This window comes from Myxocyprinus asiaticus, chromosome 5, assembly GCF_019703515.2.
Source record: "Myxocyprinus asiaticus isolate MX2 ecotype Aquarium Trade chromosome 5, UBuf_Myxa_2, whole genome shotgun sequence".
Lineage (NCBI taxonomy): Eukaryota > Metazoa > Chordata > Actinopteri > Cypriniformes > Catostomidae > Myxocyprinus > Myxocyprinus asiaticus.
Window position 1 is genome coordinate 31789236 of NC_059348.1, and position 26724 is coordinate 31815959.

General features: G+C 39.2%; 1 protein-coding gene across 1 annotated transcript in view; it reads left to right on the plus strand.

The window, feature by feature from the left end:
• Positions 1-2326: 2326 nt before the first annotated feature.
• The window catches only part of LOC127440456 (cadherin-12-like), a 60911-nt gene continuing 36513 nt past the window's right edge, over positions 2327-26724 (plus strand). The window contains exons 1-4 of the mRNA XM_051697033.1: positions 2327-2560; positions 15240-15534; positions 25069-25188; positions 25903-26070. Coding sequence (XP_051552993.1) covers positions 2327-2560; positions 15240-15534; positions 25069-25188; positions 25903-26070 — 817 coding nt within the window. The remainder of the gene's footprint in view (positions 2561-15239; positions 15535-25068; positions 25189-25902; positions 26071-26724) is intronic.

A 26724-nucleotide genomic window follows, 5' to 3' on the forward strand; every position in this document is an offset into this window, starting at 1 on the left:
CATCTCGTTCCCTCCATCAGGGAACAGAGGTTATGCAAGTAACCATGATGATTTCCTTCATTTGCATATCTCTCTCCCTGCTCTGTAGAACCCATACACATTGTTGTTCAGCTTGTAAGATGGTATACAGAACATATTTAGTTGTATCATGTGTTTATATGGTGATACAGAATATGCATTCATTCCTAAAGTACTTTATGTGTTTGCATACTAAGCTATAGTTTGGGGCCACACAACTTCACACAAAGTCTTACACAACTTCAGGGACGTCCTCTATTACAAAATTATTCCTACAAACAATACATTAAGTTTTATTATTTGTTATTTATTATTATGATTATTAATATTATCACCATCATCATTATCATTTTTATTATTTAAAAAATGCAGAAAAATTAATTTTAGGTTAAGGGTATGGTTCTCAGTTGACTTGCTTCAGGACCCAGATTAAGTGTCCAAACATTTTATTGTTTTGTAATCTCTCTAAAATCAAACATTTAAAATGTTTAAAACAATGGAGGTCTATGGTATGTCCCAATTTAGATACCTAAGTAAACGTGTGTGTGTGTCCCTGTCCTTCCTCTGCTTTGGTCTCTGGTTTCCTCATCCTCAGTGTCTGTTAACAGCACTCTTTTTCTTCCTAACATGATATGACAGCATAAATTCAGTGAATCTGCTGGGTGATGCATGCTAGAAAGTCCTATTTATTCAGCATCTTCATCCAGCAACAAACCCACAGAGTAAAGTTCACTCACATCACGTTGCATCCCGTCAGCCAGAATTCACCTGTTCTATCCCCTCTCCACATAGACTGAACACATAGGAACAAACATAAAATGTCCAAAAAAGTGTGGGCATATTTGTAATGTGCAATAACCTTTGGAGACACTTAAAGTGGTCTTCTGGGCACATTGATCTTGAAATCTCTGAGCTTGTTAAATGTTGAGACAATTGCTGAGGTTTCTCCATGGAGAATATTGCTGCAGAGATACAATGTTCTGCCAACCATAAGACTTGTCACTACTACAGCACACAAAAAGTCTGCAGGGATTCAGACTGCATTAATACAGTATACTGTGTGTGGAGGTCTGTCTGCCAATGCAGAATTCCTGTTGGTTGTCCGGTCCTCTTCATCGAAATTGATTTTTTGATATATCAGCTTAAAACTACAGTTTATTGTCCATACTGTCAGGTTTGTACATTTTGTAGGAGCATTAAACATATTATGTTTGTGTAGATACAGTAATGCAGATGAACTGTGTAATTTATGCTCCACCAACAGAATTGCAAAAATAATCACTGTTTTCTAACAGATTGCAGAAAACTCCACTTGTCATGGGTTGTACAAACAGATAGTCACGCCCCAAACTGACAACACTGGTTGAGCCAATGTTGCTGTTTTCAGGCTGGATGGGAAAAACAAACAGAAGGATGTTTTGATACTTACTTGTAGCCTACTAACACTTATTTTGACTCTGCATATTAAGTTGGGATGAGACGAGAATTATTTTAACATGGTACAAAATTACAAACTAAAGGCTTCCAATTATGTCTTCCAATGGCTTCCTGACTTGTATGGCCTTATTTCATTCTCATCATACTTGGTTCAGCAGTGATGGATAGTTCTCTTGTACCTAATTACTCACGTTCTTTCCATTTAGAGAGTGATTTAAGAGGAAAGTTGTCTGATTTTTGACCCTAAGCATCTGGACAGGCTGTGTTGCCAGGTCAAAAAAAAAAAAAACATCCCTCCTATTCAAGCGGGACCACCACATTTTCGAGACCAGTGCACTGATAATAAACACCACATTGCACATCCAGCATTCTCTTGAAGGTCTGCCAACAGTTGTACAACTCTTGCCAAAGTAAATTTTTCTTGCAATCATTTTTATTTGCTAGTTTCATAAACCTCCTGGTGTTAAATGTGCTAAACAAACTCAAGTGAGCCAAATTGCACAGATTTCCTGTATTTGTAAAAACCCTTCAAGCGAGATTATATCATAGCTGAACAGACAAGAGATTTACACTGCCACTAAAAACAAATGAAAACATCACAGACAGGATGGCCTTCTTATTTTATTGCATGCCAACATTATATCCAGACACCCCTACAAATCATCATAATCTCATTGATTTAAAGCACTGTTGCTTTCTATTTCCTGCAGGTGGTGAATTTTAAGCACCCCTGAGTTCCATGGATGTTTATCCTTTCATGCCACCAAGGAATTGTGGAGTACTTCATATTGGATTTATTGTTCCTCTGCCTTCACCATAGAAGTCACTTGTGTCCAGCAAAGTGACCACTCTGTACCTAAAGGTTGTTCCAATGCTCATGGGGAACTGCCTGCTGTTGTTCCTCTGGTGCGTCTTAGACAAAAGCTTTGTGTCTCCCCTGCCCTCCCCATCCCAGAGCAGGATGAGGAAGGAGCACCACAGGAACCTGATGACACAGAGGAAACATGGCATAATTGGAGCTCACAGAGTCAAGAGGGGTTGGGTGTGGAACCAGTTCTTTGTCCTGGAAGAATACATGGGATCTGATCCACAGTATGTTGGAAAGGTAAACTGTTATTGATTCTCAAAGTCAATGCTTAAAACCAAAGATACTGATATGTTGAGATTGTTGCTTGAGAATATAATTGTGGGGGAGTTCAAAGGCTTGTTCCTGCTATTTGTGAGAAAATCCTCACTCACTGCCTCTACTTATTCCATTTGTTCTTTTATGCTCTCTTCTTTGTTCATGGCTAGTTTTGGATTGCTTAGAACAATATGTTCTATATCTCATAAAAATAAAAATACAATGGTTATAGCAACCAAATGTTACATTAGAGACAAAAAGTGGTTCAAAAGTGGATAAAACAAGCCAAGCAAATATAATGTTGTCGAAGGTCATCTTTTCCATGCAGTGAACAAAGACTTCAATATTTCATTAGATTGAGCAGAACAATAGCAACAAAACTTGCAGGGAATTTGCAGCACTGTAAAAATGTTTTGTTGATTCAACTTATTATATTTAGTGCCTTTTTTGCATGAGCTTTTTTGAGTTTAACTGACTTAATTAGGTAAGTTTATCTCACAAATTGAAAAGTAATCTTAACTGATTGAATGTAGTTGTGAAAGCTTCAATTTATTTAGCTGAACTTAATCAGTTTAGTTAGCTGAACTTAAATTGGGGTAATTTATAACAACTTCACTTTAATTTACTAAATTTTAAGGCCTGCCACTGTAAAGTAAGTGTTCAGTGAACCTAACTTTAATTATCAAGGAAACCGTGCAACACTTGACACACAAACCTCAGTAATGATACACAACCAACATCATTAAAAGAAGTAAAAGATGAGCTCTTAAACCACACAACTAAATCAACAGTGATGGCAAATACAGCAACAGCAGCAGCACAAATAAAGTCTGTAAAGAGCAAAATAAATAAATAAATTAAAAAAAATAAAATAAAATAAAATAAACAAATAAGCCTACAACACTAACCTCATTATTTATTCATGCTGCAATTGCATGCTGGGATCTGGCACATCTTTGTTCAGACAGCTTTGTTAAGTGAGTTGACATGACAAATATAAGTGCTACTTCAACTAAAGTACAAGTTGATAGGATCATAAATTAATATGCTAAGTTGACTGGACAGTTTAGTTGTCAACTTAAAAAAGCACCTTGATACAACTAGAGGTCAAAAAAAAAAAAAAATTAAACAGTGAGGGATAAAAGGCCATTCGATTTCATATAGGCTATGAACTGAGTGCACTGATACATTATAAACATTACTAACGCAGTTGTTGTTATCTGAAACCACTCTGAACATTTAATTGGTATTCTTACCAAAGGGATAAGGTTAAAGGGACTCTAAATTGTATCACTCTATATTGTATTTTCCTTTTTTATATTTTTATTTTTTATTATTATTATTAAAAAAAATTCATAATTCAATATCAAGGTCTTCCACAAAGTAGTTGTAAATTGCACCTCCTGCTTAAATGGGATCAGAGCTAAATCGAATAGTCTGCAGACAATGCCAGTGCAATCAGTGTAGCTTAACTGAGTGCTGTCCGCACATATGTAAGCTGGGAGACAGGAGCTTGTCACAGTCATGTTCTCAACCACAAACCACATCTGATAGCTGCTGCATTATAAAACTACTCACCCTTCTTAACTGAAGATAAGGCAGTTGACATGGTGGAGCCATGCCTGCAACCTCTGATTTATCTAACCCAGACAACAGCAGCAGCAAGAGGGAGTGAAGATTTTATTTGAAACAAACATGTTAGGCTGTCGCTATAAATAGGGATTGTTGAGTCTAGCCTTCTTTAACTCAGGTCACTGGAAAAGCATGGCTTGCAGGCTACTTATAAATTAGATTTTGCTCTTCATCAAATGTGAGATGCTATTTAAAGAATAACTGTTAACAGTTGATAACATCTTAGACATAACTGTAATATTTAATAACTTTTTCAAGAATTAATGAACGTAGTAATATGTTTAAATTAACTATCAGATTATAAAATGTATTTTGCAATCAGGCTAGCCTAGTATTCTCCTGGTAAAAAGAAAAAAGAAAAAAAAAGAAATGCAGATTTTACATATACTACTGTAGGGTGACTGCATTAAACTTGGACAGATGAATTTACAGTAAATACAACTTTTTTAACTAGTTACAACAACAGTGGATTGGTGGTGGTGTAGTGGACTACAGCACTGAACTGGTAAGCAAAAGGTTGTTGGTTCAATCCCCACAGCCACCACCATTGTGTCCTTGAGCAAGGTACTTAACTCCAGGTTGCTCCAGGGGGATTGTCCCTGTAATAAGGGCACTGTAAGTCACTTTGGATAAAAGTGTCTGCCAAATGCATAAATGTAAACAACAAGAAGTAAAACTTCTGTGCAGGGATTGGAATGAATCAGTAAATTGATCAATAAACTAACTGGTCTTGGCAACACTATGAAAGACTAAATATGAGAGACAGAGACATTCTAGGAGAATGTGTTTGTTTATTGCCTCATCTTGCTTAGTTGCAAAGCTGTGTGCAACACAACTCACACATACAGTATATAAGGAGTTTTTAAATCTTACTGATTCTTCTGATTTTGTTCAGTGAAAAGGTGAAAAGACTTACACACATATAGGGTCACACTTTAGACCTTGTTTTATCACATGGCTTACCAGTTTGTGACACTGAAATATGTGATAAAACGTTTTTCTGATTATTAGCACATCATATCTTACTGTGATCCTTCTGACTCCCCAAACTGTTCTGTTGCATGGAGTGAGTTTGAACCTATCTTTCTCCATACGCTTAAAGAAACTATTGGACATTTAAAGTCCACTTCCTCTCCACAAGACGTTATTTTTTCACGCCTTCTTAAACAGATCCTTGACACTGTCAGGCTCAGTCTTTTGTCTAATATCAAGAAGTACTGGAACCCTACCAGACAATTTTAAACATGGTACTGTGACACATTTTCCTAAAAGACCTAATCTTGATCCTGCAGTTTTACATAATTTTAGACCTATATCTAATTTGCCTTTAATCTCTAAAATCTTGGAGTAAGTAGTATTACTCCAATTACAGACATTTCTGAACACCAATTCTATATGTTAAATATTTCAGTCTGGTTTTAGAGCACTTCAAAGTATGGAATATGCATTATTTAGAGTTTTAAATGACATCTTATTGACTGTTGATTCTGGTGATCTCTTTCTTCTAGATCTTAGCTCAGTGTTCGATACGGTTGACCTTAATATTCTTATTTCCCATTTGGAATGCTGTGCTGGTATTCAAGGAACAGTTCTCAAATGGTTTCAATCCTATCTAACCAGTAGAACGTTTTCAATTAGCCTTGGTCAGTTCTCATGTACAGCCCGTCTTTCTTGTGGTGTGCCGCAAGGCTCCATTTCTTGCCCTCATTTTATTTTCCTTTTATATGCTCCCTATTGCATCTCATTAAAAAAAAAAAAAAAAAAAAAAAAAAAAGATGGCGTGTCCTTCCATTGCTATGCTGATGACACCGAAATGTATCTACCTTTGAAATGTAAAAATAAAAATGTCTTTGAACCTTTGCTGACTTGCCTAAAGGACATAAAATCTTGGCTGTCCTTGAATGTTTTTTAATTTAAATGAGAACAATATGCTGAAATGTTTGGACTAAATGACGGTAATGCGACTCGTTATTTGAAACTAGGCAATTTTGAATCTCGCTTCTCACACTTCACCATGTGTGAAGAATTTAGGTTTCTTTATTGACAACAGTCTCAAATTTGGTAAACAGATAAATGCACTTGTAAGATCCTTTTTATTTTTCACTTTTGACTTTTAGCTAAAGTAAAGCCTTTCTTTCTCTGAGGGACTCTGAAAGAGGGATTTATGCTTTTATTTAGTCACACTTGTAACTCCTTTATTGGAACTCCTTCTATATTGGAGTTAACCAATCATCTCTATTGTGTCTACAAATGGTCCAAAATGCTGCCTCTAGACTCTTGAATGGCACGTACAGTAAGCGTGAACACATTGCTCCAATTTTAGTCTTACTTCAACGGCTGCTGATTCAATACAGAGTCGATTTTAAAATATTATTATTTATCTATAAATCTTCAAATAATTTAGCGCCATCATATCTGTCTGATCTATTGTGCCTACACAATCCCTCTAGATCTCTTAGATCCAGTGATCAAAGATGTCTCTTTGTTCCAAGATCCAGACTGAAGCAAAGAGTTGACCGGGCTTTTTCCATAGCTGGCCTTAAGCTCTGGAAAATGTTTGCCTTGGCATGTTAGAACTGCCCCATTCGCTACCTGTTTTTAAATCAATGCTCAAAACTCATCTATTCTCTTTGGCTTTTAATCAAGCTTAGAGTTTTGCTTATGCAGTCTTTTTACTTTTTTCTTTTTTGCATGTACTTTTTTCCTCTTTCTTTTATATGTTATGTTGTACAGCACATTGGTCAACTACTGTTATATTAAATTGTGCGATATAAATAAATTTAACATTGACATAATAAACACTATTCTACTTTCATAAAACTGAAAAATCTAGTTAAGTTAGTAGCATCACTGCTTTAATTTAGTTAGTGCCAAACACTGATATGTGGAGCCAATCAGGGGTGTATTTCCTGTACAACGATGTAACTCACTGCTTAACTACTATAGTACGAAGAAATTAACAAGCTAGTCACTGTTAATTATAATTTGCGCTTCATTAGATTCCCTCTAAATCAGGCTTCGGTGTTCCCGACACACTTGAGCTCATATGCACACTCTTCAAAAACATATAAATGGCACTTAAGCGTTAACATAAACAGATAAATGCTGTGTTCTCCGACAGAAACCACGTGTGACAAAGGGCTTTCTCTTATCCACATTTAATCCTTTAAAGGGCTGCATTCACATGTACGTGATGTTTCAGAATGCCGATTTCTGCAAAGCCCAAGAATAAGCCATTTTCTTAAATGCACTGTAAGTAAACGTGGTCAGAGTGTTGACAGAATGAAAGATATATATGGAATGAAAGATACAGAAGCCTCAGCAAAGTCAAATAATGTCCAAACAGCAAACTAACAGGTAACTGTGCTTCTAACTACAGGTAAAAGATCTTTATTTCCAACCACACAACTGTGCAATGCTGAGGTGCATTTCCTAAAAGCATCGCTAGCCAACTATGGTCGCAAGATCCATCGTTACCAACATAGTTCTATGATTAGGTGTTTTTCGAAACCGTAGTTCCAACGAACATTCGCAAACAGTATCACACAGTTGTGTGATCTATTGCAGCGTATGTATCTATCGAATTACAAAGTGCATGCAGCTTTCCTGTATTCAGCAGCTTTCTCACATTTAACGGCTTTCTGGTGTACATGTAAATGAGCTTTTATAATTTAATATTCACTGAAGTTATTACTCCACCCCCTGCACAACGTCATTAATGAAAGCTCAATGTTGTTGAACCAACGTGGTTCGAACGATGAATGTGTGGTTTCGGGAAACAGTCATGACTAGCTAGTTAATTTCTCCAACAGTGCATCATACTATAGTGGTTAAGCAGTGAATTACGCTGTTGTATGGGAAACGCAACCTTGTTTGTGAATGTTCGTTGGGACTACGGTTTTGGGAAACACCAAATCATTGAACTGTGTTGGTAGTGATGGAACTTGTGACCATAGTTGGCTAATGGTGCTTTTGGGAAATGCACCCCAGAATGGAAACTGGAAATACAAGTGATTCCAGTGCATTCACATCAGATCATTATAGACCAAGTCTAGCTTTTGTATTTTTACACCTGACATCTCTTTAATGATTAGTTTGGGAAGACTGTGATCAGAGGTGGCACTATGGGAAATTACAACACATTCCCTCATCTACTGTTTGAGCTGCCACCACAATTAAAGTCTTTGCACATGAAATGTTACATTAAAGGAGTGGATGGCAGGATAACTAAAACCAGTTCTCTAATTAGGGTGAGGAAGCAATAAAAACATAGGAATGGAAAATTAGAGTTCACATAATGTGTGCTATATGCTTACAATGTGCTTGCATTTTTGCAATTTATACTCTCAGTTCAGTTGTATCCCCTCTTAACAGTAGGTCAGTTTGAATAAAGGTCAGTCCAACCTTCTTTTTGCTGCAAAGACATTAGATAGTTGAGACTGTTGGGTGTAGCAATATGGTCCATGCTTAGTATGGAGCCATTGGTAGAAAATGTTATCATAGTAACACTGGTGGTGCAATTCATTGTTGGTCTATTTGCTGGACTGGTTGTGGTCAAATTTAGGATGTTCCAGAGGTTGTCGCAAAAATCTTTGTTGGATTCTAATTGGAATGTTTTGCTCTCTTTTTGTATATATTTTCTTGTGCGAAGCAAGGCACACTCATTGTTTGCCCCTTGCGAAGAGGATATATTATCCCACCATCACATTTTGTATCCATATGACCATTTCAGTAGAAAATAACTATTTTTGAGTGTATTTACTTTTTTTTCTCTCTGTATTTTACTGTCCTCCATATGCCTACCTCTAAACTCATCATGGGGTACATTTGTGTGGATATGCACTGCTATATAAGCATTGAAACTCTTGGTCACCATTTTAAGACATTGCATCGAGAATGAATGATATTCTTTTTTAATTTATTGGAGTCATTGACATTCATAAAATAAAATGTTATGAAAAAAAAAAGAGAGGATCAAACTCAATTTCACTCCAAAAATGTGACATTCCCTACGCTTCTGTTGAGTTGGAAGATAATGGTTTCGAAATATTAAGCCTCCTGTGACACCTCATAATCTTAGAGATCTTTTTTTTTCTAAAAAATGTAATTTAATAAAACCTCAAACATCCTCAAACTGTATCAGTAATGATATGCCACCCACACCATAATGGCCAACATGTAGTCACATGAACAGAGGCTAAAACTGAATTGTATTGGATAAATCAGACTTATACCATGGTCTGTTCTAATCCTCGATTCTGATTGGATGGAAGGCACGCAGTTCAAACCATTGAATGCACAGGTAGTTACAGTCAGTTTTGATCACTGTTCGATATTAATGCACTGTTTGTAACCATAGCAACATTACATTACAGTGCAAGCAAAGTAAACCATAGCAATTGAAAACGTTTCTGGTTACACATGTAACCTTGGTTCCCTGAGATGACGGGAACGAGACATTGCGAGAATCACTATGGGGAATTCCTTCTGACCCTTGTACAATAACGCCAATCCTGAGATTGGCAATAGTGTTTGAGCCCCACCCCTTTAAGTGCACTGTTGGCTTATATAAGCGGGTGCTCGAACAACATTTCTTCAGAATTTTCTAACTGAGATACAAGAACGCATCGCTCGAACCTTGAAACTAGATTTTGCAATGTCTCATTCCCTTCATCTCAAGGAACTGAGGTTACATGTGTAACCGGAGACGTTCCCCTTCGATTCAGTTCACTCGACATTGCGAGAATCGCTATGGGGATCCGAGTCCCTTCACGCCGCACTATGTGACATCATACCCCCTGAGGTATAAACACCTGAAAAAGAATAGGAAGTCACAGGCTTACAGGACGTTGACTTAAAGACGTATCTTCAAGTGAATGCATTAATGAATAACATCACATGGTGTAAACCAGATGGAAGTTAATCTCAGCCTGGGAATCTATATGAACCATGTTAATACACAAAATGTAAATGTAACCCCTTCACAACCTAAGGTTGGGAAAGGAAATATATTCCTTATTGGAAGTGCTTGTGACGTCTAAGGGGGTCAATTTCAACAACAGCCCATATACAGGTGGCTGTACCAAAATATTCATATATCAGGTAGCCCGCCCGTAATAGGGCCTGGGCTCACCTGCTGAGTGTTGGATCAATAAGCGCTCTAGACAGAGAGGACAGAGAGAAGACATGGATGCCACATAGTGTTTGTGATGACCAGCCTGCTGCAAAGCATATGTCCTGTAAGGACACACCATTTGTCCATGCCCATGAAGATGCCATGCCTCTAGTTGAATATGCTTTTACACCAATAGGGCATCTCATGCCCTGTGATTCATAAGCTAGGGCAATAGCATCAACGATCCAGGGAGAGAACCATTGCTTGGAGACGGACATGCCTTTCTGGGTTCACACTGGCTTTTGAAAGACCCAGACCAAATACCAGGCATGAGCTGTCAACCGACAGTGCCTGCATATCACCCGCCCATTTAACTGAGGCCATAGACAATAGAAGTGCGGTCTAAGAGAAAGCACAGGAAACTCAACAAATGACAATGCTTCGAACGGGGAGCTCGTGAGTGCCTTCAGCACCAGGTTTATATCCCAAACTGGGACTGTAGCTGGGCAAGGGGGTTTAGGCGCCTCGCTCCCTTGAGGAACTGATAAAATAGAACATGTCAGCCCATGGAAGAGCCAGCCTCCGGGGTGTGGTATGCCGACATTGTTGCAACCTAATCATCAATGCGGTGAGATCCACGTCCAGCCGCTCTTGGAGGAACACAAGGATCTCAGCTATAAAGCAGTTCACTGAGTCTTCACCACGTGAAGAGCACCAATTTCTAAACACATGCCACTTAGCGCATAGAGGCGTCTCACGGAATCTACCATTGTCATGTTGTCCGATCAAATCAGAACATGGTGATTCGCTACCTCGGAGTGCAAAGCCTTCTAGGCTAAGAGACAGCTAGTTTTTCAAGGCGACTGTAGTGCTAGGTGCCGAAGGCTGTGCACCTGCCGCACAGTATGCCTCAGCCTGCGCTGAATGCATCTGTGATTACCCCCTTTTGCCAGAAGACCTGACCAGCATGATGCTGTTAAAAGGTTGAAGCTGTCCAAGGTGCTAGAGCAGCCAGACAGCGGCAAGTTATGCCAATGTGCAATGAGCCCCTGGCGCCAGGTGTGCCACCAGCGTTGGAGAGGTCTCATGTAAAAGACCTAACAATGTGATGGCGAATGCTTTTCGTCCAGTTTGACATTGCTATTTGTACAGCCTGGGCCTCAGAGTAGTAAATTCCCATGCTCGCACAACAGAGCCTCTGATCGGGCTAATAATAGCCTATTATAGAGGTAGTTCAAAATGCGCACGCTGCTCAGCTTCAATGGAGCGAACACTGCATCGATACACTTCGAAAGTGTGGAGAGCCAAGGAAAGGACTCTGAATTAATAAGCTGTTCCCTCGAATGCGAATCTTAAAACAGCCTGAGACAAGGTGCAACTCACGTGCATCCTTTTAGATCTATTGATGCAAATCAACCTGAGGGCGGTAAGATCTGTTTTTGAGATACTGTTTTGAGTGGGCACTTTGCGAGCGCACGATTCAAGCGTCTCGGATCTAAAATGGGACAAAGTCTGCCTTCTTACTCCGGAACGGAAGGCATTGGCTTTAGAACCTTTGTGTACACCGCAATTCGGAACAATCTCTATGGCATTCTCTGTGAGAAGATTGTGAGTTCCTGAGCACAACATAGGCACATCCCGAGCCGGGACCATAGATGACCGAACGCCATAAGCGAGATAACGGGTGTGCTGGAAAAGAAGTGTGAAGGGCTTCTTTGAGTGTGTGAGAAAATCCTGTATTTAAACACAACACACAGAAGCAACATTCTGTGTAATATGCCAATCCCAAAGAACTCCGGCGGGGGGGAGAGAAATGAAAATGTTTGTGTGTCTTGTGAAAGCATTACGAGCAATTTTCCCTTTTTTGTAAGAATTGTACCATCTCAGTGACCTACGGCGGGGAATAAGCAGTGTATGAATGTGTGCATCTCAATATTTGCAGCTAGACTTTTATGAAAACATAGTTTGTGTGAACACAATACACAGAAACAGCATGCGTGAAGCCTCCCGGTGAACACAAGTGGGGAGGGGAAGCTAACAGCTTGTAAATGTACGTGTGTGTTGAGCAAGTGCAGTGCGAGCAGACACAACAAGCACTTTATTGTGTGAAAAGATTGTTTATGTGGAAATCATCACACAGAAACAACACATGTAATCTCCCAACGAACTCTGAAGAGGGGAAGTGAACGGTGTATAAATGTGTGTGAATCTCGAGCCGGTGCAGCACGAGCAGATACAACAATCACTTTCTCTATTGTGTGAGAACATTGTTTATGGGAAAATCATCACACAGAAATAACACACATGCAATCTCACAGGGAACTCCGGTGAGGAGGGGAAGTGAACATTGTGTAAATGTGCATGTGTGGCGAGCATGTGCAGTGCGAACAGACACAACCAGTGCTTTCTCTATCGTATGAGAAAATCTCTACACAGAAACAACACACATGTAATCTCCCAGCGAACTCCGGTGAGGAGGGAAAGTGAACAGTATATAAATGCATGCATGTCGAGCATGTGCAGCGTGAGCAGACGCAACCAGTGCTTTCTCCATTGTGTGAGAAAATCATCACACAGAAACAACACACATGCAACCTCCAAGCGAACTCCGGCGAGGAGGAGAAGTGAACAGTGTGTAAATGTGCATGCGTGTCGAGCACATGCAGTGCATGCAGATGCAACCAGTGCTTTCTCTATTGTGTGATAACATTGTTTATGTGAACAAAACACAAAGGAACACACTTGTCTACCATCCCGGCATACCCAGCGAGGATGAGCAGTGTATGAATGTGGCATCTCGCAGCAAGCGCATTTCTGTTTCTTGTGATAACATTCTCTGCCCTTTGAGACTCATCCAGGTGAGATATTTCCGGCTCAACTGGAGGGGACCACTAAAAACCAAGCTCCTCAACCACACGCAAGGGGATGTGAATCAGCTCTTATCAGTGGCATTTGCATGCTCTTCACCCTCACTGAGGGAAGGGAAGGCAACATCCTCCGCAGACCACTCGCTCATATTTGATGCTGCGAGGGACATGACGTCATCCCCATCATCAGAACCGGCAACGTGATAAGACCATGTGCTCCAATAGAGGGCTGGAGCTCATCATGAGTATACTGTATTGGTGCAGCGCTACATCGGAAGTTCAAGGGGATCACGGGGCTTGTGCCGGCACGGGATCTTCCTCGACTTCATCCACTCCACCATGCCTCCCTGTGTGAACCCTCGGGATCTAACACAGAGGAGGCAGGTGGGAGGGCATGGGTGGCAGGATCATCCCTCAGAATGAGGGCAATCCTTGAGGGGAGCGTCCAGAGACTCATGCCCTCGCAGTGAGGGCAGTCTGTCTCCACGAGAGCTGCTACGGCATGGGCGCGTCATGGGTGTGGCCCAGGCAGCGAACGCAGCTCTCATGTTTATCTGACAGCAGGATGTGCCGCTCGCATGTGGAACTTTTGTAGAATGACATCTTGAAAAAGGCATGTTGCACACAAGCAGCTCTTTATGTGATACATCAACATATTAATATGTATATATGAAAAGGATACAATAAGTCCTGCCGGAATGCTGCGGAAAGCAGGTGTGTCTCACTGAAGCACTGCGGTTTCAACAGCGAGCATCTGAAGCTAAGAACCCATTCACCGAGAAGCGTTTTCGACTTCAAGGCGGAGAAAATCTTCACCATAACACTGCAAGGGAGGGGTAAGTCTTCTCACTGCATGCGCTGAGTGGTACAGGCAGTGAGTCATCTTGTCTGCGTCTGCAGAGGAGATTCTGTCCGCTGAAGAAGTCTATCTCGACAGCGAAGCAAGGAGGGCTTTCAAGACGAGAGATGATGTCGCTGTCTTGAAGGAAGAAAATTCTGAAGAAATGGTGTTCGCATACTCGCTTATCTAGGCCAGCTGCACACATAAAGGGGCGGGGCTCAAACACCATTGCCAATCTCAGGATTGGCATTATTGTACAAGGGCTTCAACTAAGTTGTAGGAAGGAATTCCACATAGCAATTCTCACAATGTCAAGTGAACTGAATCGAAAGGGAACATTTCCAAACCACTTTCATCAGCATAGCTAATATAATGGAATTCAGCTCGTTTTGCATGGAGGGTGAGAGATTGAAATCAGGACCTAAATTCATCTTTTGCTGTCTGGCAAATCAATGCAAGACGATTTAAACTGTAATGTGTTGTGTACTGTATATTATGTTTTTGTGCTGAAGTGACAGTTGTTACTAATCAGTGTTGGCAAGTGACCATAGTATAAGCAGGATAATCCACGGCTGTGTGCATTAAATAATTTTAAATGGAATTTTATAAACAAGGTTCAGAAGGAGCAAGGTAATTTTATCTGACCAATCACATCACTAGAGTAAGTGTATATTAACAGCCGCTTACCTCTACATGGCGTCGAGTCTTCCGGCATCCCTCCACCTCCCCTTTCTCCTCCTATTCGTGTTCAGGTCAAGCCTCGAGCCTCGAGCCCTTCACCTAGGACAGCGATCCACAAACGTTTTACACTATCCTCTAAGCAGGATTACATTAATTTGAGACCTACTGAAATGCACTTTGCGGAGGCAACCACCTGACGCCTCCACGTCATGCATTTAAAATTGTTTAACATACACCTAGCTGTGAATTGTCCCTTGCTTACAGTATAGTCATTTTAGTAAAGTAAATATATTAAAGTCTTTTTAAATGTATTAAAATAAATTGTTATAGTCCCATTTGATATACTTGATTTATGTTTTTTAATGATTATTTCTTGTATGCAAATTCCCCTGGCTTACTTTTTATTTCATATTTGCATATGTCTGGTTTGTTTACATTTAAATTATATTACTGAGTTTATAAAATGATTAGCATGAGCTCCTGATCAAATTCCTCATTGTCACTTTTCACGTTGTCACATTTTAGCTTCACTCTGACCTGGATAAGGGGGATAATATGCTAAAGTACACACTGTCAGGTGAAGGAGTCGGCTCCATTTTCACCATTGAGCCAAGCACTGGAGACATCCATGCCTTAAGGAGCCTGGACAGAGAGGAGAAACCTTACTACACACTGAGAGCGCAGGCTTTGGACGTGCTCACAGGCAGACCCTTAGAGCCAGACTCTGAGTTTATTATCAAAGTACAGGACATCAATGACAATGAGCCAAGGTTCCTGGAGGGCCCGCACTCGGCCAGCATCCCAGAGATGTCACCTGTCGGTGAGTTTAATTCTCATTTTGTCCCATTTGGTTGGGTATTTTATATTGTGGGAAAATCCTGGGCTCAAAGCTTTCTTCTTGAAAGTGTGATGAGAGTTTTACAACCATAGCCTTGGAGTCATTCACTCTAGATGACTCCCATTAAGATCTGAACTTGTCTTTATTGTATACATGGGTAACTTATACATATTTAGGTCAAAGTATAGATGTCAGACGTTAGTCTATTGCTCTCAGTATACTGTGAAAAGAGCTAACCCTCATTTGTTACCTTGAGGATCCTGATGCATCCCTTAAAAAATTACTTTTGTTGGTGTAACCTTATTCAAGTTGATTCAGTGATGCTAAATAATATTCTTGACTTGAATAAAACCAGTTAATTTAGTTGTTAGTAGCACATTTTTAGGTGACCTGACTAAACATACAGTGTAATACATGACCACAGATGACAGACAGTTCATTTTGGCACAGGATTGATCACTTTAACATTGCATTCATGTGTTCAAAAACACAGAATAGTGATGAGTTAATTTGTGATGTTTTTGTTTTTTTATTTGTTTTTTTTTTTTTGTTTTTTTTAAATAAAAACAACATAGCGGTATCATAGCATGGGGTGCGCTATGAATGCGCTTGCATGCATGATATTACATTGATTATGCTTAATAAGCCAACAAGGTCATGCAAATGACAAAAAATATATATAAATATATATTTATAATTGCTTATAAATCTCTCGTTATGCTATATTTTCACCAAATATTGGATTAGCTCTTTTTGTCAACTTGTTTTCTTTCAATTAGAACAGGTTTTGTAAAAAAAAATTTATTTCTTTTTTCAATTTTTTTTTGGAGCTTATTGATCATAGGACTCATTGACCTGAGCTTATGCACCTCCATTTTACACAATATTAAATAAAATATGAAAACATTCTGTACTATTTATCACACTAGTGTGCTTTAATGTTTAACCAGGAAGTTTGTATTGAAATGCTTTTATTTTGTACAAAATGGCACAAAGTCACACTTGTGGTGTTCCTGGTCAAAAATAACCGGCCTATACAAATAGCTTATAAATCTCTCATTATGCTATATTATCACCAAATATTGGATTAGATATTTTTGCCAACTTGTTTTCTTTCAATTAGCACAGGTTTTGTATTTCTTTTTGGAACTTACTGATCGTAGGTCTCACTGACCTGAGCTTATGCAGCTCCATTTTTGAGTGAAAAAAGCATTATTTGTGGACAAGTTTGACAATATTAAATAAAATATGAAAACATTCTGTACTATTTATCACACTAGTGTGCTTTAATGTTTAACCAGGATGTTTGTTTTGAAATGCTTTTATTTTATGCAAAATGGCACAAAGTCACACTTGTGGTGTTCCCGGTCAAAAATGAAAGAATGGTGGACATCAAAAATAAGAGAAAAACTTAGTGTGCAGGAGCATGCTTATCACGTTCATGTTCACATATGTGCATGTGTGCTTGCAAACATAAAGGTCTAGGACCTGTGCACAAGCACACACACACACACACACACACACACACACACACATGCTCACGTATACTCACAAACTCTTTTGAGTATTACATGCTTTCTTTTTCACAGAAATGAATTTATCCTACCCTGAAATGCATCCAACATCCATTCATCCATCCAACGTTACCACTCACACACACACACGCACACACACACACACACACACACACACACACACACACACATGCACGCACACACACACACACACACACGCACTCACACACATACGCACACACACACCAGAACGGTCTTTGCCCTACAGTGACCCCTCTCCAATAGAATCTTTCTTTGATGATCGTTCTTTCATCAAGCACTGTGTGTTTCAAATGCAGAGCACACATTTGCAGGGCACATGCAAAAAGTTATTGTCAGTCATGTGTATGAAGACACAAAACCACCAGGTGTTTGTTGATTTAATTTGTTGTTGATTAGAAAATATAACAGAAACATCAACAGTGTAGATATTTTTGTTCAATAAAATGTTCTTTATATGACAGTGTTAATGTGTAAATAGGCTTAGGCCAGTTTTCTTTGTCACAATGGTCAGATTTGACAGGGAACACCACAAGTGTTACTTTGTGCCCCTTTCCAGAAAATAAAAGCATTTCAAAATAAAAGCATTTAAAATAAAAGTCCTGTTTTTTTTTGTGATCTTCCCGATTCATTTTCAATGGCCGGTCATCTTTGAATGGGAACACCACAATTATATTGATTCTATTGGAGAGGGGTCACTGTGGGGCAAAGACAGTTCTGGTGTGTGTGTGTGTGTGTGCGTGTGCGTGTGCGTGTGCGTGTGCGTGTGCGTGTGCATGTGTGTGCGCGTGCGTGCATGTTTGTGTGTGTGTGTGTGTTGTAATGTTGGATAGATGAATGGATGTTGGATGCAGTTCAGGGTAAGATAAATTTAATCTCTGTGAAAAATAAAGCATGTCATACTGTGTATGTGAGTATGTGTGTGTTCATGTGTGCATGCATGTATGTGTGTTTGAGTGTGTGTTAGGGCACAGTAGTGATGGGAAGATTGGATCATTTTACTGACTTGAATCTTTGAGTCTTGTTCAGCAAAATGAACGAATCTTTATTCAAGTCATTTAGTTCATTTCATTCATTTGAGAAGAATTAAATTAAAATGTTACATTTTCAATAGCCAAATCCCCCCAACACGTCTACTTATGCAAACTTTGATTATAGTCCCAATAAGGAAAAATGTATAATGCAGCCAAGGACAAATTATGAGAAACAGAAAGATTAGTTCACCTCTGGAATCTTCTTGTCGGAGTCGTTCATTCTTTTGTCACTGCATAGCGTATACGGCTGTCATGTGACAAAAGAATGAATGACTCGGACCAGAAGACTCGAGAGGTGAACTAATCATTTCTGTTTCCTGTACAGTGCCTATGCGGTTTTCACGTAACAAACGAACGGAGGTTGCAAAATACACACGTGCGGCCAACACAAAATGAACGAATCACTCTCTGAGACTACTCGTTCTTCTGAGTCACATAAAAGATTCATTCAAAATGAACGAATCGTTCATGAACCCACGACCCATCACTAGTGCACAGGGTTGGGGAGTAACGGAACACATGTAACGTGATTACTTATTTAAAATACAAAATGTTAGTAACTGTATTCCACTACAGTTAAAAGTTAAATCATTGGTAATTACTATACAGTTACATTCAAAAAGTATTTTGATTACTGAAGAGATTAATTTCCATTTTATTGTCATTTGTTTCATTTAATATTTAGTCCTTTCAGATGGAAAACATTTATACATATAAATGATGCGATCCAAAGTGCATTTGAACAGCGGTGAAACACTTTCTTATGATGTGTTACATTCATACATGCAGACAGAGAAGTAAGTTTGAAATAAGTTTAGTTTTCTATTTCTTCTACTCCAAGTGTAAACCTTGTGTAAATTGTCAGCTTTACGCTAAGCTAAAATGCTATTTCTATCCATTTTACATGCACGTTACTAAGCATGATCATATTTTTTTATCAAGAAAATTCATGTTAGATCATAATTTCTTTTTTTCTAATAAGACCTTTAATATTAGGGCAAAAATCTTATTCTTGATAATAATTTTTTTATTGTTTTCCTGTAAAAAATATCTAAAAATCCTTAAAACAAGATCAATTTGATTTATCTTGTTTTAGAAACAACACTGCATAAGATATTTAGGTTTTTCAGAGAATGTATTTTAACATGTGTATTTTGTTTTACTGTACTGGCAGAGTTTTTATAGTCAAAACAAGTGAAAAAATCTACCAGTGCTGAAGAAGTAATCCAAAGTATTTAAAATACGTTACTGACTTTGAGTAATCTAACAAAATATGTTACAAATTACATTTTACAGCATGTATTCTGTAATCTGTAGTGGAATACATTTCAAAAGTAACCCTCCCAACCCTGTTAGTGCACATGTTTGTGTATATGTGCACGTGCAAAGATCCAAGGCCTTTATGTTTGAAAGCACACATGCACATATTTGAACACTAACATATAAGAAAGCATGTAATACTCAAAGAGTTTGTGCATGTACATGAGCATGTGTGTGTTTGTGCGTATGTGCGCGTGCAGAGATACGAGGCCTTTATGTTTGCAAGCACATATGCACATATGTGAACATGAACATGTAAGAAAGCATGTAATAGTCAAAGAGTTTGTGCGTGTACTTGAGTATGTGTGTGTATTTGTGTGTGCACGCATGTGTGTGTGTGTGTGTATGTGTGTGTGTTAGTGTGCATGTGTGTGCATGTTATGTTTGCAAGCACACATACACGTATGTGAACACCAACATGTAAGAAAGGCTATAATACTCAAAGAGTTTTTGCATGTATGTGAGCATGTGTGTGTTTGTGTGCACGCATGTGTTTGCTAGTGTGCATGTGTGTGTGTATATGTGTGCATGCACAGATCCGAGGCCTTTATGTCTGCAAGCACACATGCATGTATGTGAACATGAACATGTAAGAAAGCATGTAATCCTCAAAGAGTTTGTGCATGTACGTGAGCATGTGTGTGGTAATGTTGGATGGATGAATGGATGTTGGATGCAGTTCAGGGTAAGTAAAGTTAATCTCTGTGAAAAAGAAAGCATGTAATTCTCAAAAGAGTTTGTTAGTGTTCGTGAGCATGTCTGTGTTTGTGCCCATATGTGTGTGTGTGTGTGTGTGCGCATGCACAGGTCCGAGGCCCTTATGTTTGCAAGCTCACATGCACATATGTGAACATTAACATGACGAACATGCTCTTGAACCCTCAATTTTTTCTCTTATATTTGTTCTCCCCATTTATATTCAATGGCTGGTCATTTTTGACCGGGCACACCACAAGTGAGACTTTGTGTCATTTTGTACAAAATAAAAGCATTTCAAAACAAACTTCCTGGTTAAACATTAAACATTATGCTTTTTTCACTCAAAAACTGAGGTGCATAAGCTCAGGTTAATGAGGCGTACTATCAATAAGTTCCAAAAAGAAATACAAAACCTGTTCTAATTGAAAGAAAACAAGTTGGCAAAAAGATCTAATCCAATATTTGGTGATAATATAGCATCATTTATAAGCTATTTGTATAGGCCGACAATTTTTGACTCGGGAACACCAAAAGTGTCACAAGGTGAAAATAAAAAAATATATATATTTTTGTTTTACATTTTAGTCCAATAGGATAACATTAACTAGCATTTTCAGGCATAAGAATATCTTCTTCGGGTCAAAATGACCGGAACACAACGTGAGGGTTAACAGAATGGCTTGATAACTAATCCCACAAGCTTAATCTTACACCAAATCCTGTTTAATAGTGTCTCAAACCAATCTGTTATTACAATACCATTTCCTTTGGAAATATTTCTTTTTTTTTAATTCTTTTTTTTTTTTTTTATGTCCATTATGCAGGTCTATCTAAACAAAGTCATGAAATGAATTGTATCTCAATGTTTTAGACAGTACCCTTGTGAACTACTCAAAAGCCTTGTGGCAGCATTTTCACATGTTTTAACTGCCTCTTAAATGCATACCTCGGGTTTTCAGTGACCTAAGCTACACATCTTGAACTACCTTGACGATTGGCTGTTACTGGCACAATCAGAGGCTCTGTTATGCCAGCACAGAGACTTACTGCTTCAGCCATTCTGCAGTGTCTGCCTCAGTTCAAACAGGGGAGAACACTTCCGCTGAAACTGTTTCAGAAAGCATTGGGATTTGTGGCGGCAGCATCCGTCATTCCATTAGGTTTCTTACACATGAGACCTCTTCAGTGCTGGCTGAAGCGCCATGTGCCACGACGTGCTTGGCACCAAGGGCGCATGCGCATCGCTATATCCCGCCACTGTATAGCTGCTTTAGCACCACGGACAGCTCCTGCATTTTACCAGCGAGGTGTCGCACTGGGGCAAGTTGTCATACAGCGCCTAAAGCTATCGGCTGTATTTCTAGCCTTAAAGGCTGGTTCACTCAGACAACATGACAGTTGTGGCATATATAAACCGCCAAGGCGGAATTTAGGAGACTTCACCTTCAAACTGTATTGAGGATTTGGGAAATATCTGGCAAAGCAGAAATCAATCTATTTGCCTCAGTGGAGAATACCCACTGTCCCCTCTGGTACTCGAAGTCCCAAGTTGTCAGGCGGAAAATGGTGACCATGGATGCTTCCAGCACAGGTTGGGGGGCGGTGTGTGATGGACGCCCGACTTTCGGCACCTGGACAGGTGCGAGGAGGGCGAGGCACATCAACTGCTTAGAGCTATCGGCTGTAATTCTAGCCTTAAAGGCTTTCAGTCAGAAATAGCTAGCTATCATTTCATGGTTTGCTCAGACAGCATGACAGTTATGGGACACACAAATGGCCGGTGAAATGGTGATACGTTTCCCCCAGTATGCCTTATTCACTCTGTCAAGTGCAAAGTCCGAGAGCACAAGGAAACGGTTCTATTAGTTGCGCCGAAATGGCCCAACCAGCCATGGTTTCCGGAAATGATAGAGATGCTGTACAGCTTGCTCACCATGGGAAATACCACTGAGGTGGGATCTCCCCTCAGGCACGAGGCACAATCTGGCATCCCCAACCCCAGCTGTGGAACCTGCATGTGTGGCCTCTGAACAGGGCACTCTACACACACCAGAATTGACGCGTTCAGTCATGAACACCATTTTACAAGCCGGAGTACCGTCCATGAGACGCCTCTACACACTAAAATGGAAGGTGTTCACTGATTGGTGTCTCTTACATGGCAAGGACCCAGTAAACTGCCCCATACATGAAATTCTAATATTTCTTCAAGAGCGATTAGACCCAGGACTCACCCCATCAACGCACAAAGTGTATGTGGCAACTATATCTGCGTATCACGCACATGAAGCCGGCGCCTCTATAGGAAAGCATGATTTAATCATAAAGTTCCTTAAAGGAGCAAGACCATTAAACCCACCTCGGCCGGCTACAGTCCCGACTTGGGACTTAACTTTAGTCCTAAAAGCTCTCGCAGGGCCACCCTTCGAGCCTTTGGACTCTGTTGAATTGCGCATGCTCTCCGTTAAGGCCGCACTACTGTTGGCTCTGGCCTCAGTAAAACGGGTCTGTGACCTGCATTCACTATCAGTTGACAATTCATGTCTGGAGTTTGGCCCCGGTCTTTCAAGAGCCACTGTCAAACCCAGGAAAGGCTATGTACCCAAGGTCCTAACCATGCCCATCATGCCCTCCTCCATTTAATTCGGATGAGGAACAATCATTGCATTGTTATGACCTGTACGGGCACTACATGCATATGTTGAGCATACTTGCCAGTTCAGACTGTCTGATCAGCTCTTTATATGCAATGGAGGACGCACAAAAGGAATGTCCATCTCCAAGCAAAGGCTCTCTCATTGGATTGACGATGCAATTACACCAGCTTATGAGTCGCAGGGTAAGACTTGCCCAATTGGTGTTAAAGCACACTCAACTAGAGGCATGGCCTCCTCATGGGCATGGATATATGTTTTGCAGCAGGATGGTCCTCTCAAAACACATTCGCAAGGTTTTACAACCTAGGTGCAACGTCTCTTTTTTTCACAGTCCTCTCTGTTTAGAGCACTTGCTATGCATTAGCCAAATATATATACACTTATGCCCTTCCCTTTAAGTACGGGCTCCCCATGATTTGCACAACCGCCTGCAGTCAGGCCGTTGTAATTTACCATAAATTTGCAAGCACTTTCATTATAAATATACTCCCTTCCCGACTGGGTTCATAAGGAGTTAATTCATACTATATGACTATAGTTCATATATTTGTTATGGGTGCTCTCCTCTTGGCCATCACGAGGATCACTCACTGCGGCATACTCATGTCGGTCCCTGTCCAACAAGACTGCGCCGCCATGTTTCCTCTCCGGGAAGTTATGTTGTGTAGTGCGGCATGATGGGATTCTGTTCCCCATATGCATAACTACGCAATGTCAAGTGTACTGAGTCGTAAGGGAACGTCTCGGTTACGTATGTAACCTCGGTTCCATTGCACTCAGTGTGAAATAATTTTATTTGCTGTGCAAATGAAATTGTTTTAGTTGTTTCACACTTTGTTTGGTGCCAAATAAAACATCAATAAAATAAATATCACTAAAATTCCTTGATTGTAGTTTTGATGTTTTAGTCATTGTGCAATGTGATGCCAAATGTACAACAAAATATATACATTTATTACATTTACAACAAAGTACATTTATTGATCCATGTTCTGGTATGCTATTTCTGGTGGACAAGTGATTCATGTACATGTAAACCAATGATTGGTGAAGATAAGTTAACAATTAGCTTCTTATTTAAATGTTGGTTAATGTTAATATGATGATGCCTTAAAAACGTATTAAGAAAATATTGTGCTAATCAATAATCAATGTATCAACATTTTAGGACATTCCTAGTAACTGTCTTTGAAAAACACAAAAAAGGATCAAAAGTCATTATACTGTCAGAGAAAATAGCTAGCTAGCAACTTGTTACTTGTAATTGTTAAACAGGTTTATATGAACAATATTATAAAATGGACTGTGTTGACACATTTCAGCCTTATTTAGCAGCGGACGGCAGCGGCGAGTTCTCCCTGACAGCATGCCCTTCATCCTTTCCCAGGTTTCGGCACCAGTGTAACAGTTCGGGAAAGGAGGATGCGGGAACTGGAGTAACAAACAACAAAACTTTAATGAAACAGAACCTCAAACTGAAAACACAGCAACATAAACACACACACAGAGAGCAGTGAAATGTGAAAAGAGTCCATTGTTTGCTACACAAAATTAAGGGAAAACAAAGTACAGGGAAAAAAAAAAAAATAAATAACATATTGACTGATATATATATATATATATATATATATATATATATATATATATATATATATATATATATAGTATACACACACACACACACAGACACAGTATACCAGTCATCATGTTACATACACAATCTTTTATAAGGGAAGTGTCTCAGAATTGCCCAACCAAAATTTTTGGTTCCCAGAACATAGCTTTAAGGTTATTTTTGGTTAGCCAGGATTTTATTATTATTATTATTATTATTATTATTATTATTATTATTATTATTTTACCAAAAAAGAACGTTTATTTTCGGTTGTGCATTATGATTCCCCTAACGTTCCCTTAGCCTCTAAATTTCAGAAACCTTTCTGCAACCATACTGTAACAGTACTTAATTATCGCATTATAAGCCATGCCTTGTTTTGATCTATCGTTTAGCTGCTATTAAAATACGCCAAAGACATAACCTAACTTAATAGGGAGGATTAAAATAAAATGTAAGATATAAATTTTGCCAAGAATTGCTTGAACACTTTTTTTTTTTATTATTACCAAAATAATTATATTGAGTCCCTATTATAAATTTCCTTAAATACAGGCACTCTGTTCATAAATATTTGTTGTATGTTGCCTTTTTTAATTTCACTTTTCTATTATGATGTCTCTCGTGTTTGTGAGCAGGCACATACGTGACACAAATAATCGCCACTGACGCTGATGACCCTACTTATGGAAACAGTGCACGGATTGTGTACAGCATTCTACACGGACAGCCCTACTTCTCAGTTGAGCCCAAAACCGGTGAGGCAACACTGTCGATTTTTGTGGGGGATATTGTATTTAATACATTATCTTTTGCATTCTGCATAGTTTGGCGCACTCCTCTGTGCAAAGCCTATTCTTTCTACAGCTTTGCCTTTGGCATTTTATTCACCTCATGTCATACCATCATCTCCTGATAAAAAAGCAGCTCTTCTGAGAGGTGAACTATTAGGATTGATTAGTCTTTAGAAGTATGTCAAAGGTTCGCCTTTTTATGATACAGCTCAAAGAAGCATTGCTACACAGATTAATGAAGGCCTTTTAAAGTCTTCATCTTGCTGTAGGTCTTTTATATCCATCAGAGGAGTATTGAATTCTAACCACTAAATCTTGCTGTCCATCTCTTAGTTCACCTCTTGTCAATTTTAAATGCAATTAGAATTATTATTGAATGTGAATCTTTTTCAATGGATAATTAATTGGAAAATAATTCACTTTTTTATTTATTATTTATTTATTTATTTATTTACTCACCCACATTTCGTTCCAAACACATGTGACTGTATTTCTTTCATGGTGACTGAACATGTCATTCATAAGTATTTGGAGCAAGATGAGGGTGAATGAATGATGACAAAATGTTTAATTTGTTGGTGAACTCACATTGATGTGGATTCTTTGCAATGCTCTCTCTCTCTCTCTCTCTCTCTCTCTCTCTCTCTCTCTCTCTCTCTCTCTTTCTCTTTGCATCAGGAGTGATAAGAGTTGCCTTATCCAATATGGACAGGGAGGTTAAAGAAATGTACCAGGTGGTCATACAGGCTAAGGACATGGGCGGTCAGCTCGGGGGCTTAGCTGGGACGACAACGATCAATATCACTCTCCGTGATCTCAACGACAACCCACCACGGTTTTCTAAAAGTATGTTCATAAACAGATGTTTCTAGAAGTCATGGGATCATAATAGAGTGCACTGAGGCTTATATAGTCAGCATTTTCTATATCAGCTGCAGTTTATCCTTGGGGTTTACCCAGTAGTGTAGTCTAGGGCATACGCTGGCATATGCTGTATGCCCACCTATCTTTCATAGGATTTTGCGTATGCCCACCTGAAATAACTGATGATACGTATGGCCGCCAGAGCAAGTAGTCTTTTGACCCAGAACTTTTTCAGTCTACTAACGTGATGCCGCAGCACCATTGAGTGAATTGTTTATACTGTATATACTGTATGTGTACAGAAAATCTCTCTAAATGCACACAGAGCTGCGGGACCGCAACTGATGGCACTGGCAAGACAGACAGTCCGACTAAGCTGATCCACCAATCAGAACGTTCATTTCAGACGTGATTGGATATTTGCTTACCAGTAATATTTTCCGTTTCAGTAAGGGGTGGGATATTTCCAGCTTCTGACGTACAAGCATCTCTGGAGTAACCATAATTTGCATTGTAAATGTATTTCCCTGCTAAACGTAAATATTTATATATACGTTTAAATTTATGCAATTAAACTTCGTGAAAATACTGCATGTTATTGCACCCCTGCTAGTTTTTGATGCTCTTTTTTTTATG